Source organism: Eremomyces bilateralis (genome assembly GCF_010015585.1).
Source record: "Eremomyces bilateralis CBS 781.70 unplaced genomic scaffold P152scaffold_13, whole genome shotgun sequence".
Taxonomy (NCBI): Eukaryota; Fungi; Ascomycota; class Dothideomycetes; order Eremomycetales; family Eremomycetaceae; genus Eremomyces; species Eremomyces bilateralis.
The window spans coordinates 249,972-267,659 of record NW_022985079.1 but is presented as its reverse complement, the minus strand read 5'-3'; the positions used below and the strand labels follow the sequence as shown (position 1 = coordinate 267,659).

Below are 17,688 nucleotides of genomic sequence, written 5' to 3'. Positions count from 1 at the left end.
GCCATATGGCTGGGTCGCAAAGGGTATTGATATGAAAGCCCTCATCGAAAGTACTCCACCTTATATCGTACATCATCAGCCCATGATCCCTCTCAAGCGCCAGCACAGCCCTCGACAACTTGAATATGAGCAGTATGCAATAGGTTTGTTGATGCTGGAATCCAACGCAACTTCAAACCAGTAGTCTATTCGCTGGCCGTTGGAATGCTTGTGCAAGAATATCATCTCGGAAACACCTGCTTCAAAGCATCCTGAAAGACGCTGACATTGTGGTCAATGAGCGGCTTCCTCCCTGCTGGAGAGTCTTCACCCATTAGGCATATCAATGCCAGGTACCTAAGCGAGCAGACTGTCAGCACATTTAGGATAGTCGAAGGATTGGCATACTTATTGATCTCCTTCAAATACAGGTAGTTGTGGGCTTTCCTGTCCATGGTGATGACGCTATCAGCGTCTTGGTTTCCCGTCTCTTCAAGCCCAACTTCCCCCGCAGTAGTAGACCCTATCTGCATGAATCGATCCCAACCGTAGATCTCCGAAACGTCGATAACGACGTCGATGTAGTCGGAGCAGATCGCATAGCTGCCGATATCGGTGGGAGAAGTGTCGGTAGCGATGTAAATCTTGCTGAGGACGTCAAACAAGTACGCTTTCTCGATGCGGCTATTCGAACACAAAGAGTTCAGAAGTGCCTCGAGTGTCGGGAGTTGAGGGATGAGTTTTTGAATGACCTTGGAGAAGGCCTCGAAAATGGAATGATCGTAGATGCTCGTCTGGTAGAAGCTGACCGGTGGATTTTCGTAGTTGTTGTCGCTGAGCTCGTCCTGAACTCGCTGAATGATGTCACGGAAAGTATCTCCCCGATAGTCATCCGATAATCCATCTACTTTGTGGACGAACACCTCAATGTTGATAGCGGGATAACTGCTTTGGAGGTAGATGATCATTCGATTCAGGCGGTGAATGGCCTCCAGGTATTCGTCTTGTGCATCGATAACCCAGATTAATGCGCCGATCTCGTCGAAAAGATTCTCAGGATCGAATTCCGGTCCAGTATAATCAAGGTGACCTGGGAAATCCCAAACTTGGAAATCCATGAATGAGCTAGGAGGTGTGAGTTTTGATGCCATGTACAACGGGAGCAGAACTTACTGCATAGCTTCCTTCTTGATCTTTGTGGTAGTCTCAAGGTACAGTGTCTCACTCGGAGGGAGCTTATGAAACACCACGCTGGATATGGATGACTTTCCACTCCTATGAAATTAAATATCACGATTATTTATGTGCCCTTCCTACGATACATGACTGCGGACGCACCTTCTTTGCCCCATCAACATTAACCGTGGCTTTCCATCACCGGTCTTGCTATTCGGAAGCTTTCCGGTATGATATCTCGGTTCAAGCGGACTCGCTGGAGTCTCGGCATCGTTTAGATCCTGTAGATAGCGCATCAAAGTTAACCTCGATCCTGGAGGAGCGCGCTCAAGCTCTTTGAGCGGTGGTTGGCCATGGCGTTCAGCCTCTACTGATGGTGGAGCTGACGAATGAGGAGAGGACATAGTGAAAGCAAGACAGGGAGCAAAGTGGTGTGGCGCTATCGTGTATTCCTGGCGTTTGCAATGCACGTCAACAGTACATGCAAACGGCAGCAGGAACTGAAATCGAGAGCGCTTGGGGACGTTCACCCACTCAGATCGCTGAGGACAGTGATGAACGTGCGCATGCGATGTATCAACTCAACGAATAGGGTATTGCTGAAGATAGGGGTAGCAGGAATCGCACTGGAACAATTGATAGATTCCGCTCAAGGCGGACACATGAATTATAGAGCGGTGCAAGACACGAACGCCAACGAAGAAGATTTCCTAAAAGAACGGTGAAGATGATCGGGGAGGGCAGAGTAGACACGCCGAGAGCTCGCAGGTTCTGGGATAGAAATACAAACAAAGCACAGGACTTCCAGGACTTGAGTCGCAACGACTGCGATGTGGTACAACTTCTGGTATCGCCAAAATACCTGTCAGTTTCACATGGGTGGGCAACCCAGTCGCCTCCAGGTTCGCCTTACAACCACCATATCTCACGCATGATGTTCGATGCGTTTGATGCCGGCAGTCGAGTTGTTCTCCTCGCAGGATGAGGCGAATGTTGCAAGTTATTTGTTTCGATTCCCGTCAACAACGTGGGCCACTCAGCACGCTCGAACGCCGGCACTTGAGATCTCCCTACGGTAGTGAGGCGAACCCGCTCGACTCTTTCCTCTTGCGACGACAAATGGACGAATCGCGGCCTGCGCAAGTAATAATCCGGCGACGAAGGAAATTTCAAATCCACAGGACTTAATAACTTTTTCCGTCTATGGTTCTGAATGCGACAACGTCAAGTTTGACGGCTAGCCACCTTCCGCACCACACCTTGGCTCGAAGATAAGGGGAAAAGCAAGAATGGATGAGCGAGAATTCAGAGGCAAACCCAAGAAAGTTTAAGAGCTGTGGAAGGATGATAAAAAACGGTTTGGACTTACCATCGAGCCGAAAGGTTTTGTCTTCTCGATCCAGCCGAGAAGTATAAGATACCTTTCAAGCTGGGGAATACTTGCGGTCACCTTGAACAGGACCTTCTCCGAACCTGCCCCTGCGCATTCGATTCTTTCTTGTCCCGGACGTTCAGCGGCTCGAATCGCGGCCCAATAAGAACCCTAATAATATTGGACCGCCGATAGGAACGTAGGGAAGTTCAGCCGAGAGACCGCAGGCGGAACTAGGATGGCCACTGTTGTCGGGATGTATCGGTAAGCGCAAGCGCAAGAAGCCAATGATGACGATGGTCCTTTGAGGGAATAAGACAGGAAACAGGGATGAGCAGCAGAGTAGATAAACGATGAGCAATTGGTTGGATGGAGGAAGGTGGAATTGCGTGGTGATGGGAAAGGTAAACGGCGGTCGACGAGGTTGGACCGTTTCACGAACCAGTCTCGGGCCGGGGCGCCCGTCATCAACCACCCTGGAGCTGGAACTTTGAATCGTCGTGGCGATGAGTTCATCATTGTTCCTCACTCGGCGTATTCCAACAGGTACTCATACTTTATAATACTGAAATCCGGGGTCATTCAAGTTGTGTCCAGTCGAGCTTCGATTTCGATTATTCCACCCTATACGTTCGCTCCGAAATCACGAAGACTCTGCCTTTCAACAACTCCAGGGACATGATGACCCGGAGCGAGAGAGAGAAGAGTAATACGGGAATGTGTCGTGCAACGGCCTGGGGTGGTACCATTGTTGATATCAAGCACTCATATTATTATTCCCAGTTCCTCGGGCGTCATACATAGGTAGGTAAGGATAGGTTGCGGCGTTATGAATACTGCTGCACATGCATTCTCCAAGAAGGCAGGTCGTGGATCCGTTCGGTGACTATCCAAATGATGTACGACATTAGAGACAAGCTCTCGGGGTTGATATCTTTGCAATTTGTGCCCTTCTTGTCCCATTGGGTGCATGTTCCCGAGTTCCGCATCCTCCAAAGATTTTGAAAGTTAAAATTTGTCTGATCCTCGGGAACCGTGTCTGTAGTCCAGAGAAGAGTATATAGATGATGCAACATGCATTAACCCACGTTTTTCATCAGACGATGCCATTCCTATTCCGGCGATCGGGCTAAACCGTCCCGCTATCTCGGCTTTTGATCATCCTCGTTTTCGTGATGCAACAAGATTGATGCTGCCCTAATTCCATCCTCGCATAGTTTAGGAAAGCTTCTAGAATGTCAGCTGCTTCCAGGCTCCCTCCAGGCTCCGATGAGCATCGTGTGCTCCTCCCCAGCGACCTCGACAGTATTCTCTGATTGAAATCTGTTGGCTAGTCTTAATTTCTGGTTGTTGCAATACTGAGCCGACAGGGTTGAATTCTGCATGGTTATGGACTTGGAAAGAATACTGGTACGAGGAAGAGATTGACGGCTCTGAAGCATATCTCCAGGGAATCGAGTGGTCTCAACCGTTGCTCATATATAGTAGGTACCTTCCAAAGGTACCGAGTTCAGTAGGCTGGAGGTAGACGCTGAAGAGGAAGGGCCATTAATTTCCTGCACCCCGGATGTAGGTACTATTTCTCTACCTTTTAATGAGTATCCTCCTTTTTCTGAGCTGCTGCACTTCATTTCCGGCCATGATAGATGCAGATATCCAGTTCTGGTTGGATGCAGATTGAATTGAGATGGCAATTAAGAACGGAAGTCTTCAACCAGACCTGGTAGCAATGGGCAATGACGCTAAGCTGCGCTAAACCACATGTGGGGTTGGATGGATCAATGGATATCAGATTCGATTCAGGTGTCTCTATGCAAGGATCACAATAGGAACAAGCTCAACTTCTCTGTTCACGCCGCTGTTTTCTGAAATGTCTTTGTGATGCCTACTTTACGCAGTGGAAACTGTTACTGACTGCTATGTGCCATCGTTAGCCCTTTCTTGAATCCTTTCACTCAGAATTGTTCGATCGGGATCCATGGCTGGCATGCGCCGGGTATTCTCACGATGTATCACTTGATGAAAGGCCTGTATATGTATGCGACCAGCAAAGAAGGTATGTAAAAACACACTCTCCCCCTGCAACAGATGGGATCACTAATGCAGAACCGCGCAGAATTCTCCGTCTTACTATTAGGCCTTGACAATGCGGGCAAAACCACTCTTCTCGAACAAATCAAAGCCGCTCATTCTACCACCCAACATCCGAACCTAAAGACTGTCCCTACCGTCGGTCAAAATGTCTCGACCATCTCCCTTCCCGATATGTATTTGAAGATTTGGGATATCGGGGGACAGCACAGCCTACGAGGACTATGGCAAAGCTATTACTCAAGCTGTCATGCGATCGTCTTCGTGATCGATAGCACGGACATCGGCGACGCGGAGCTGGCGAAACTATCGAGCCCCGACGGCCACAACGAAGATGATTTTGGGCGGTTGGAGGAATGCAAACTCGTCCTCGAGGACGTTCTACTGAATCAAGACACGGAGGGCGTCCCAGTCCTGGTTCTGGCGAACAAGCAAGACAGGGAAGACTGTGTGGAGGTCGTCAGGATCAAGGAGGGACTGGTGAGGAAGGTATTCGAAGGAGAGAAAGGTGGGAGCGTTAGAGACAGCCGCGTCCTGCCATGTAGTGCATTGACTGGCACCGGAGTCACAGAGGCGGTCGAATGGCTATGCAGTCGGGTCAAATGGAATAAAGAGGCGCGACCGCCAACGATGCGATGATATGATGGATATGATACCCTTAACTCTGGAATTTCTCATTTCGAATGAACGTTAGGATTCGTTACGCCGTCCGAATCATTATGCGTCTCTGCCAAACACCAGATCCAATCCATATACACCGGGACGCTTAGAATCAAAGCCTTTGTCCGCCGTCATTACTCATATCTTGATCTTAATATCACAGACAACCTCAATCCACCATGCTATCCTGCATCCCTTCTCCTCGACTTTCGAAATTGCCGATCCTCCCGTGCAACCGCTTCGTAGCTCGGTAGTGCTTCGTCTTCGCTATTGAGATTCGAGTCTCTTGACCCTCGCCTCTCACCATTGTGCCGCAATCTCCCTGCCCTTTCGCTTTCTTCCAGCTGCTCGAGCCTCTGCCGTTCCTTTTCTTTCCGTTTGTGCTTGATCTTCAGGACGCTGTGGGTGACGAAGCCTGCGATGCCGAGAATGAGGGCAGCCATGCTGGCGATGATTTCGAGCTTCGGGTACGCGGCGACCGGAATTGGGATGCGGGGAGTAGAAGACTTAGGTCAAGAAGCTGCGCATTGCACTTCACATTACCTGATGCGGCCTGATGCGCTCCAGCTCCTGAATTCCTCAACCACTGGTCCTCGTGGATCAGAACGGACTCGCTCTGGCTAACGTTAAACACCACACACGCTGATATTGGTCGAGGGATCAAGGGGGCTGGGAAGGATAATCTGGTCTGATATTGCTGATAATCAATTCCTCTGCTCGAATTCGCAAATAAACATGGAATGTTGACATCCTGAAGCGAAATAGGCAGCTTTGCCTCATCTTTCGTTTGGCGGAGAGACATCACGGAAACGCGATCTCAAAAACTAGTCCAATCGCTGGACGTCTAGCAATGCATAGAATGACGATTCCTAAACCTTGAAGCATATCTCTAGGATTCGAAAAAACTAGATCGTGCATATTCATTTGCCTGAGATAGGTAGATGCAGAGAAAGAGTTATTTTTAGTTGTTCAGTTGTTCAAATGAGACATGGCAGACGTTCATCCCCGGGGAAGAGAACCCCTGAGCTGGTCAGAGATGCCCGGTGGACAGAATTGACGGCATAGCACGATTGAAGCACATCCCCAGACCATGTAGGCGGAAGCACACGGTAAAAGGTTATTTAATTACGGAAAATTAACAGATGATAGCTCTAATATCCTGCCGATTTACACTGGCTGGAGCCGTATGTCCAAGTCACTGAGTCGTCAATTTGGTCTACTCCAAGTGGATTGGAAAAGTGAGCATATGATAAGAGACAAGAGTAGACGAATGTTGTGTATCGTGTGACCGCTATCAGTTGAATTCAGCGTTCTATAAATTTTAGTTCAAACCCAAGAGACTTGGTTGTTTCTTTTCGTTTGTCAACATCCACGCTTCTCTCAACGCTCATACCCACACTTACACACATCATCATCGAAATTCGCGACCTACCGCCATCAACAGCATCACAGTTTCCAGCAAGAAAATGGATTCCAATAACCCATACCATTCGAGTTCCCAGAATCCAGGGGGCCGCGAACGTCCGTCCATGCCTTAGTTCAATAAACCCACCGTTCGCGGCATGGGTGAGTCTATGGATATCGATCAGTCTGGCTTTTAGGCCATGAGCCGGTACAAACTTCTGATGGAGGCCACCTAAGGAGCACACTCCAGGGATCAACTTATGGTAGTCACCCGGGGCGTCCGGACCAGGGATCAGCTTAGGAAAGCCACCCAGGAAGCACATACGGCGGGAAGTCTCTTATAAGAGCCCCTGAATCTAACCTTAAGTCGTGGGCTTCCTTTGGAAGATTTCCGCGATTTTCACCTAGCGAGGGCCATTCTTCCTGCGGAAAAGTGCCCCGATTGTTTAGCGAGGACTATCCTTATTTTGGAAGGATACCTCAATATTTGCCTTACGAAAGCGACGCTTCTTCTGGGAGCGGCTCTCCAGAAATTTCAGGTTCCGAACCACGCGGTCACTTGTACCATCACTGGGGTCGTTGTGGATCGAGGCCCCCCGAAAGGCCCGGCCAAGGGCACGGCCGGAATTCATAAAGCAGACAAGCTTCTGTTCACGGGCAGCACCTCTTCTCCAGAGATGCTTCGGCGCGGAGAATGCAGTCATTAGCCAGGTAAGCGTCGGGACCGGCCAGCAATCTTTTTCTCGAGAAGCCCAGGATCCGACCACGCAATCATTTTCCGACCCTCATGCCCCCCCTTCAGTTGGGTCACTGGCAGCAGATGCTGGAACGGTTAGAGAAGAGCACAGGTTTGTCAAAGTCGTCTGAACATTCGGTACAGGTCAGCATACTTTGTCTGGGAGCTCGAGACACTAGGAGCCAACAGGGCCAGAAGCCCAGTTCCCACCACCTCTATGTTCATCCGTTACAAGAGGGTGATTTGATGGGGATGGAGGAGAGGAGCAAAAGCAAACGACTTCCATTCAGATTTCGAGTCTACACCTTCAGCCTCTAATTCTGTTGGAGCACTGCTAACTGTTTCTTCAAATTCCGCCGTGAAAACGATGAAATCAACACCTAGTGGCACCATGAACAGCTTCTCCCGGTAGTACGTGCCTTGAATGGAGTGCTGCCGGTTTCTCTCCATCGGTAAGTTTAATCTGACATGTTCTTAAAGCCGTTTACTAATCTTCACATATTACAGGAACTTCAAACACGGATCGAGTCCTCCCACGCCTTGGTCAAAGAAGAGATGAGGGGCGGAAAGCTAACGGTGGAGGAGTAAGCGGAGGACCTTGAGAAATTGCACACAATGAATCAGTTCTCCTCAGTTGGCTGGCGCCTATCCTTTGATGACGTAAGTTAGAAGTTATTCGGCCAAAATTCTTTGAACTCAAGATGGTTTAGTGGATGGACACGATGCCAATGGGAATCGAGGGCACGAATATCGACCTGATCACCATAAACGACGACTGCGCTCCTGTAACTGGACGGACGCCCTGGATCGATCAATTCAGCCAGCCCTCATCCCGGGCCTAGAATTTCCGAGTATACCATTGACACCATTCGACCGACTGAATCCCCGCCGAGGGCCTTTCCGGTATGGTGCAGTACCGACATGCGATATGATTCTAGTGGACATTTTCTAATCGGATAGCGGCTATGTCAGAAGTAAGCACCGAACATGCAGACCGTAATCCGAGCCGATCAGACTGCCTTTCTCGAAAACTCGGGATCGACCCCCATTCCCAAGACAGTTGGAAAGGTTTTGCCCACCATGCATCGGAATCTATGGGGTCAAGGATACGCCACTGGGCTATTCGGACTCCTACGGAACTCACAAAATGGAACGTTCCTGAGGACCGAACGCCTACAGGCACTCATGAAAAGACAATTCAACAAGCGAGAAAAAGCTAAATTGGGGATTCTTTTAGACGCCGCGACCTCCGCACAGCGCCGTTATATGCCCTCTCCGGCATGTCCCACCCTCAAGGCATTCTCTCGAGAATATCCTTATCGAACTCCTCTTCATCGAATGTCTCCTCAACTCCTCCACGAAATTCCTCTCTCCCTCGAACAACCACTTGAAATTTGTGGCACAAGGATACAATAGGAAGGGCGGACGAAAGGAGATGAGAAAATGTTTCGGAGAGCTGCAGGGAAGGCGACTGCAACACAAGACGTGTAGCTGGTGCTTGGGGGTCTGATGGCGGGGATTTAAATCGTTAGAATGAGAATGGTACATGGGAGCACTGCAATGGCACCGGCTGTTCATGGCTGCAGACATCTCGATTTCCAAAGCCACTGATTGGGAGGGAAGCAAATGGTCAATATGACGGGACCCGGTCATCGAATTGAGTTATGGGCCTCCCTGTGACTACCAGCGTGCTGTTCTGGCAACGGATATTGGAAGGAAATAGGGTGAAGATACGGTCACGGAGTGGACAGGTTTGAACTATAAAGCTTGAGGCTCTGTTGGACCTTCCAATACATCTCGATCGCCACAAGGTCTGTTGCCGTACAATTATCTCCCTTCTACCTGACTTCCGATCAAACTTGGCTACAGGCACTGTTCTTTCATCTGCCTGACTCACGATCGTTGACACCGAAATCGTGACCCGAAGGGAGGATCATTCGGCTCACTGCCCTTTTACCGCAGAGTTCATGACCAGCACTGGCGGATCCTGGGGAAATCAGTTCATTGTCCAAGCAATATCAGATTTCCGGATGAAACCTCCATTCACGGTGGCCGCTCACTCTAAATGGTTCCGCTGGACATAGTCTTTCAGTCATCCGTGTCTCGTAGCCGAACCATCTACCACTCGAGTATAGAGGAGATGGTCGAGGCAACATAGTTCCGACATATCTTTGGGAATGAGACTTTTGTGGCAAAGTCATCCAAATGAACCAATAAAGAAAGAGTCAGAGCAAGACGACTAAAACAGGTATTGGACCAAGTGTCGCATGTATTTTAGCTTCGTGGCTCTAAAATCACGAAGATCCTAGACATGTTGCAACGTATTTGCCCCTTTCATGCTACAAGTGCGCAGATGGTAGCTGGTTTTTCAACTGGGAAAATGAAGACTGATCTAGTTCTCATCCTGTGGTTGACCAACGTACGGGATAGAGGGAATCGGGATGGCCGAGTTCAACCACTATATAAGTTCCCAGATGCCGGATTTCATTTGTTCTGAACCATTTCTATCCTGTGGCTAAATAACTCTGTTGGAGCAATTACTCCCTCATTGTTGAAAGCATATCTTCATCTTGCCTGTCATGATTCTCACTCGGAGTCTCGTACCTTCTCTTCTGTTCCTATTCTTTTCCATTCCAGGAAGTTCAGCTAGGAACCGGCCCATCTCAGCGAGGACTGTATACCAAGCTCCGGACAATGGCTCTTGGTACGAGAACCTAGTCGTGGAGCCCTCCGGACAATTGCTTGTCACCCGCCTCGATGAAACCGAAGCGAACATATATCGTGTTAATCCCTGGAAAGGAACTGCTGAGATTGCGTATACAATCCCCGATGCGACCGGTTTACTGGGCATCACTCGAGTTGAGGACCATAAATACCTTGTTGTGGCCGGGCAATTCGAAGGCACCCCCCCCGGTTACCATCCCCGACACTTTATCGGTCTGGAAAATAGACTTCCAGGGGAGACCAAAGGCTAGGCAGCTGGCTTCCTTTTCAGATACCCTATTGAATGGCATAACGATGCTCGAACCGGAGAGTCATATTGCTCTCATTGCCGAGAGCTCACAGGGTCTCATATATGCCCTCGATATACGCACTGGCGAATACCGTCTTTTCTTGGACGATCCCGCTTTGAAATCGCCTTTTCTCCCGGACTTCGCACCGATCGGCATAAATGGCATCCACATGCGGGGACAGTATGCCTATTTCACGAACTCCTATGCGGAAACGTTCAATAAAGTCAAGGTGGACTTGAGGAAGGGGCAACCAGTCGGTTCAGTCGAAATGATACCAATCGCAACCGTCGCAGACGGCTTTGATTTGGCTGGCGATGGCAATGCTTACCTTTGCGGCTCTCACTTCCAACCATGTCCTCAAGATTGATCAAAGTGGGCAATCGGAGGTCGTTTATGGCGCCCCTGGCAGCATTGAGCTCGTGGGCCCAACGTCAGCCCAATTCGATGCAAGAGGGGAGGTTCTATATGTTGTTACGAGCGGAGGAGGGGCGATGCCTGTAAATGGAACATATACCGAGCCCGGAAAAATCATTGCAATCACCGGTTTGACATGAGGCTTTATGGGGATTTCATGTTATGGTCCCAGGCCTGTGGCCTGGGCACTTGGGTGTGGCTGATTGCCACAGAAATGTGGCTGGTGAATTACATGGAGGACTATCAAGGAGACAGTCATGTGGGAGCTGTGTATTAGGAGAGCAGAGAGGAGAATCGATATCTCGGGCGTAGAGGCCCTGGGAGGTTTCTTCCTTTCCTCTCTCTTCAGTTTAGATTAATAAAACTTAGTAATCGCAGACCTCACGCATCCAGACCATGTCATGTCATACAGGCTCTACTGGTCGCATCAAGAAGTATGTGCGAGGTCTCACTCCGCCACGGTTCAGGCGAGGCTAGTTGGGGGAATTTGCTAGAAAACTGGAATTAACGCTAGCGAAATTTATTTTCCTCTTATGAGAAGTCGGAATGCATCCAGCCATCAGTGAATGTATGTCGACCAGTTGGTTCCCTCTCCTTAAAGCGGATGCCTATGGCGATTCCACGTAGCCGAAGCATCGCATTGATCAGCAAATGAAAGTCGACGGGGGGAGGTAGTACCGCATAAGGCAAACGCATGCGCAACAGGCCCGAACCAAACTTACAACGTAGCACTGGTGGTGAGCGTGGCTGCAAGGACTACATTTGGCTTGTATACTACTGTAGAGTACACCACGTCGGGCGGCAGCACGCCTACCCCACGGCCCCCCTCGCGAACTTCGAAGACGTATCGAAGACATCGCTCGCAGGTGCCTTGGGCCTTGTTTGATACTTGATAGCAACGCTAGGGGCTTCGGTTCACTTGCAGATCGGCGACTAGGTAGTCGTGTCAGTAACGCATGCGCTGGAGAGTTCCAGGAAGTCCGTACTAACATCCTGATAATAAATGCCAGGTTGCTGCATGATAGAAGCCATTTAATTTAAAAGACACTTGTGACTCACCGAGCCAGCCAGCTTGCGCAGAAGGGTCCGGTGGGCACTTTGTAGATAGGTCAGCTAGTGCAAGACCAACGATGCTGTTAAGTGAACATCTATGTAAATCTGAGCCAGAAGACATGGAAAGTTGCTTTTTTATACAGTCCCGGTGGGGGAACTTTGATTGAAAGATGTGCATGATCTCAAGGAGTGCTTCTCTTCTTGAATTCATTGGGCCGCTTGTTGTTGCAATGACCGGAAAATGAGCTCCTCTGTCGAAGAGTAAGTAATTTGAGCAAGACTTGTTCCATATTTTTCAATTCTGGGGTGGGTCAGAATTCATTACCACATTCTCTTTGAATCTGGTAAATGGAGTCTCCGAACAACGTGAATGACCAACCTTAACATTCAATAATAGGGAAAGACCTTGGTAAGACTGTGACAGTGGTACGGATAGAGGAGAGGCATATTAGCACTAACGGTCTCTATGGTGTGACGGAGAACTAGCATCCAAATTTCGATCACCGATTCTCCCACTGGATTCGAAGCTCCCACTACGATCGGGTTAAACCGGCGCCGCAGTTTCCTTACCGGTAACTAGGAGGACAATGTTTCTGAGAGATTCTGTTAAGCAGATCGGCTAAAATCTTGCTTCACCGGTTTTCAACGGGCCCTTGGTCTTTGTGGTTCTGTATCCTGTGAAAAAGCGCAAGACCAAAGACTATGGGGGGATTAGGCGGGCGGAATGTTTTAGGGCTGTGCGCATCGAAGGGCTGGTGATCGTAGCTTTGGCCGAAGTCGCTATCTCTCGGTTTCGAAGGATGGTATCTGTAATCAAACAGCTTAATAATTCAAAAAGGACTTGAATAATACTCCGAGATATGATGATTCATCTGAGCCTATCCGTGGAGAATCCTCAGGTGCCATTCACGACGGACACGACCGGACCTACTGAATCTGCATGTTAGCTCCCCCACAGCTTTCTAGAATTGCGCCATCAGAGTGTCATTGGGGATGTGAGGAGATGTGAGGCCTGGTCCATTTTGTCTCCGGGCCATCCTCGCCCCTCCTGTGAATCCTACAAGTATGAATAGGTCCATTCGCGTCCTTCAGGCCTTCAATGGCTTCCACACCGCCCGAAGTCGATACTGCCATAATTGGTGAGACCTTGCCCATCCTTGTTCGTGCGTGTGCCAGTTGCCGAATGCTAAGACATGACCCCAAGGTAACGGTCCGGCGGCCCTCCTCCTGAGTTACCTACTGCATGGCCATCTTCCAGTTTATGCGGGCGGACACCATGATTCCGTTTTGGACTCCAAGCTGTGTGACAAGCCGGATTTGCGCTGCCTGACGCCGGACCTCTACGCGCATTTCCACTCCTCCCTCCGCTATTCGACCCAGGCGCTCCCGATCAACACCTTGTTGGATACGCTAATCCGACCGAATGCCGACACGACGATTGATTCGAGAACATGTGTGGATTGGATATTTCGGCCGGATGTCGCCGTCACGCACGCGATCTTAGGGAACGCACCGGCTCCTGGGGGGCAGTGGACGGAGGATCCCGTCTCCGCCAGTGCCTCGATCGGGACACTGAGTTACGCGGAGATGTTGTCGCTTCCTGGATACTCCTTCGCAGACCATCACCAGCGTGTCCACGGCGAACCACTTCCTGATTTCCTTAGACCATCAAGGGAAGAAGTCGCGTCGTACTTCGCAGCATACCCCTCCGCGGTCGGCATATCTGACGTCATTCATAACAACTGCTATGTCGAGAGGATATCTCGTACCAAGGATGGGTTCTTCATCGAGCCGCAGCGATTGCAGTGCAAGCACCTGGTGCTCGCGACGGGCATATTTTCGATCAACATCCCTCCTCCTGCAGTCCTCCGGCCATTGGCACCCCTCCACTCCGACTCCAAGCCACTTCTTGTCGTTGGATCCGGTTTCTCGGCCGCCGATGTTATCATCTCTGCCCCACCGTCTCAGAAGATCATCCACCTCTATAACTGGGCTCCGGAGGAGCGACCTTCGCCACTACGAGGATGTCATCCGCAAGCATATCCGGAGTATGCTATGGTGTACAGGCAGATGAAACAGGCCGCCGCGGAGGACGAAAGGCATGCCTCGACACCGGGAGTTAAGAGAAAGGTCAATCCGTTCGCCGCGAACCGCGACTGGGCCGACGTATACGAGGGTCTTCCGAATGCCGAGATCGTTTCCGTTCATCAGAGCGACGCTGAACGAGATCACGATGTGGCGCACGTTCAAATTCGGACATGCAAGGGACAGATCAAAGAATTCGTGATCGGCAGTTTCGCGTATGTCGTTGGACGGCGCGGCACATTGGATTACCTTCACGAGGATTTGCGGGGAGAAGTCTTGAAAGACCTTCGCGTCAATGACAGTTCTCTGATTTCCGGACGCACTCTACGACCCAAATTCGAAGAAAACAACTTCGAAGTGACCCAGGATGTTTTCGTTATTGGTAGCCTTGCCGGCGATAGTTTGATTCGACATGCGTACGGGAGCTGCGTGTTTGTTGGGGGTAAGATCATGAGTGGCAACACACGCCGATGTTGCGAGAGCAATGGGGACGAGAGGGAGAGGGCCACGCCGAGTCCTTCATCGACGTCGTCAACGGAGAGACTACCACGGGTTAGAGGTGGCATGGCGCATAATGACTTGCATATAGATAGACGGCAGTTCGTTAGAGGCGAGACCTAGCTGCTGTTTTATGAAGCCGGTCAAGCGCAGATAGAGGTAGAAGACTACATACGATACCATGATCATTATTCATTCATCATCGTGTACATCTGGTTCATCTTGTGCCTCTTCTGTCGCCATCTGACTCGCCAGAAAGTCCAGATCAAGAATTCGATACTGGCGAAGATCCTCCCCAACAACGCATAGGACTCGACGGTTCTTACGTCCATTGACCTCCATCTTAAGCGGCCTGAAACGCTCATTCTCGTTGAATTTGTGCTTGATGAACCGCTCGGTTTGCTCCAGTGATAACCGGATTGCAGGCGCTACCGTCCTGGGTTGACCGTTGGGTAGTTCGAAATCCATCAATGACGGTTTCGTCTCTGAGATACGCCAGTCTTTGAAATTCCTCTCAACTTCATGGCTATCATCCGTGGGGCGCAGGTCGAAGGATAGGATAAAAGACGAACCTGATCATTAGCAATTGAAGGAATTATGAGAGGGACAGACATACTTCCATTCCCAATAAGGACAAGGAGGTGCGTTTCGTCCGCAAATTTTACATCCAAACAATCGAACCCTTCGAAAGCAATGGTGAAGGACTTTGCCGACTTGATGGATCGAGAATCATCAATAAAGCTTTCATGATAGAGTCGATGTAACCGAACTGGGACGTCAGCATCATAAACCGGATAATGTATGAGGACACTACCTTCGTCGGGTTTGGTTTTTGGAACATAAGCGATGTAACTGAACATGCTCGACACATCCTTAGGTCCCTGTAGGCATTAGACATGAGGATGTATGTACATGGAGGTCTTACCGGGTGGACCATCTTCATGTCCAGTGATGATACCTCTCCATCATCCAGGAATATACCACACGCCACATCTGTACCCGCCACTTGTGAGAATGTGATCTTTTTGACAAGGCTTAAGCAGCTACTTTGAAGCTCTTTCAGATGAATCCACAAGGACAGACACGGGAATTTCGTTCCCATCCCATTATTATGCTGCTTCAGTTGTTTTTGCAGGGTCTCGTAAGAGAGATGATCAAGGTCATCCACTGCTGATAGCTCAACATCCTCCATAAACTTTGGCATCCTGCTAGCCTTCAGGGGTCCTCGGATATATGCGAGGAGTTGAGCATAATCAATGCCTATATCACGGTCGAGGACTTCGTCTGCAGCAGCTGAGGTGGGTTCTGTGGCTTGAACCTCAATCTCATGCCGCATCCATCTCGAAAACGCAAGGAACTGCCGTCTTTCTTCGCTCGCGATTATCAGGATTTGATGAGAGAGGAAACGAAGACATCGGACTCGCTCGATGATGACTCGGAATTGTGGGATTGGAACATCCAGGATCTGGCTCTCCTGATAATGCAGTGCCAGCCCTCTTAGTGCCGATATCAACATCGTGCATCGGTCCAAAGCTGGGAGAAGATTCTCATGGGTCAAATCAAGGATCCGTTGGTAGCCGTTGCTAACACTATGATCCCAACGTTTGTGTCCCTGCAAATATTAGCGACTGACCAGAAATTTATATCCAGGATCACGAACACGCTCCGCTACTTGGTCGGCAAGCCACTCCTTCACTGGTAGCGGACAGTCTCCACTCATTGCAAGATGATACAAGTTTTGAACCAGCGTGCCGTTTTCTTCCTCAGCCAATGTCTCTTCGATGTTCGCCATGGATTTAGAAGGAAATTCATGACTCGTGTTCCAAAGGTACGTGACCGACTCAACGCAACGCAGAATATACTGTAAAATGTTTTGCAGTTGAGCAGTTTTCGAGGCAATGATATGCAGGATGATGCCAGAAGACTTGATAAATCGAAGTGTGAGTGGAATCAGAGCAAGTCTAGTTTGCTGCCCTGCTGTGTCTGTCTCTTCTGGAACATGCGTTCGTCTTGTACTCTTCCGTGGAGTTCGTGTACCATACGAAAGTCTGGATGATGGAATAACTTTTGTCTCAACAAGGATCATGTGAGTATAAGAGAAGGGATGAGAAACGTGCAGCAGAGGAGCAATCTCGAGAGATGCCCAGCGTTCAGGATATCGAAAAGATCCAACATTGAGAGAATCATACACGATGATCGTCCCCGTTCGGTTGGCATTATGTACAATCAGTGTCTCGACCGAGTTATGATCTCGAGTGTGTTTCTGAAGGAGGAGATCAAGAGCAGGTTGAGAAGCGAAAATTTCCGGGTTAATGGTCGATAAACCGGTTGCCGTCAGTAGTGGCACTATCGGAAGTTTTGGTAAAACGCTCTCAACATCTAGTAGAGCGAGCTCCTCGGGAAGGTTTGGATGGATGCTTAGAGTCTCATGATCTGGTTGTCGGTCCAGGAAATCGTCTAGAGAGACATAGTCACGAAGACTTTCAATCAGATCCTTCCGTCCGGGCTTTCCATTCGAAGACAATAGGTCATCGATATTGACGCGGTCGCTGACGGCTTTCACCTTGATCAGGTTGAGAGACCAGCCAATGCAGAGAGTTGGTTCAGGTGTTGGATTTGATACTGCCGCGGCAGTGACATGTTTGAAGTGCTGCAACACCTTTCCACTCTCAGCCGAGACCACGTCCACAGTACCATCCCGCCATCCGACCGCAATATATTGACCTGTATTGGACTTCAGATTCCGTATCAAGCTCACAGGGGAGGGGACGAGTGCTCACCGTTGAATTTCCAGCATATCGACTGTACTGTGGTATCGGGGTTTCTTCGATGCAGTCCAAATGCTTTTTGCCCGTTGAATCGATATACTTCGAGCTGTTCATCTTGCGTGACGACCGCTACGAGATCCATCGTTGGACAACATGACACGAGGTTTGCCCGCAATTGACGGGCGAGGGTCTTCTCCGCTTGGAGAAGCAGAACCGGTTCTCCCATGGTGCATGGTTCGAGATAGATTCATGGATTCTCCAACTCTAGATCCCTACGCGTTCGTACAAAAATATTTCATGGCTGCCGATGGAGTTCAAAATAGGAAGTCGCGTTGTTCGCGTCTCAATGCCTGACTCAAATTTTTACGCCTTGGCGCCTGAAAAGGGAGACACCATCAGAACTGAGGCTCTGATATTACACACGAGAGACACAGCGTT

At 49.6% G+C, this 17,688-nt stretch overlaps 5 protein-coding genes across 5 annotated transcripts; 3 read left to right on the top strand and 2 right to left on the bottom strand.

Moving 5' to 3' along the window:
- Positions 1–221: 221 nt before the first annotated feature.
- P152DRAFT_489210 (uncharacterized protein) lies at positions 222–2,008 on the bottom strand (the record flags this gene model as incomplete). Its single annotated transcript, XM_033682134.1, has 3 exons — positions 1,318–2,008; positions 1,153–1,254; positions 222–1,104 (listed from the first exon to the last, which is right to left on the bottom strand). Exons 1-3 carry the CDS (start codon positions 1,557–1,559, stop codon positions 222–224), a joined length of 1,227 nt encoding a protein of 408 aa, XP_033533118.1. The 5' UTR covers positions 1,560–2,008.
- Positions 2,009–4,358: 2,350 nt separating this feature from the next.
- P152DRAFT_418831 (P-loop containing nucleoside triphosphate hydrolase protein) lies at positions 4,359–5,673 on the top strand. The gene is made up of 2 exons (XM_033677111.1): positions 4,359–4,583; positions 4,644–5,673. Exons 1-2 carry the CDS (start codon positions 4,535–4,537, stop codon positions 5,255–5,257), a joined length of 663 nt encoding a protein of 220 aa, XP_033533117.1. The 5' UTR covers positions 4,359–4,534; the 3' UTR covers positions 5,258–5,673.
- Positions 5,674–9,997: 4,324 nt separating this feature from the next.
- Positions 9,998–10,976, top strand: P152DRAFT_489208 (uncharacterized protein). Its single transcript, XM_033682133.1, has one exon. The coding sequence runs from the start codon at positions 10,176–10,178 to the stop codon at positions 10,797–10,799; it is 624 nt and encodes a 207-aa protein (XP_033533116.1). The 5' UTR covers positions 9,998–10,175; the 3' UTR covers positions 10,800–10,976.
- Positions 10,977–13,102: 2,126 nt separating this feature from the next.
- Positions 13,103–14,605, top strand: P152DRAFT_398948 (uncharacterized protein; the record flags this gene model as incomplete). Its single annotated transcript, XM_033676494.1, has 1 exon — positions 13,103–14,605. A coding segment is annotated over one exon (1,503 nt), but the record flags the coding sequence as incomplete, so codon positions are not given.
- A 5-nt stretch (positions 14,606–14,610) lies between these two features.
- On the bottom strand, positions 14,611–17,588 carry P152DRAFT_515037 (uncharacterized protein). The gene is made up of 6 exons (XM_033682883.1): positions 17,263–17,588; positions 16,143–17,206; positions 15,408–16,094; positions 15,297–15,363; positions 15,099–15,251; positions 14,611–15,054 (listed from the first exon to the last, which is right to left on the bottom strand). The coding sequence occupies exons 1-6, from the start codon at positions 17,474–17,476 to the stop codon at positions 14,675–14,677; spliced, it is 2,565 nt and encodes an 854-aa protein (XP_033533114.1). The 5' UTR covers positions 17,477–17,588; the 3' UTR covers positions 14,611–14,674.
- Positions 17,589–17,688: the final 100 nt, after the last annotated feature.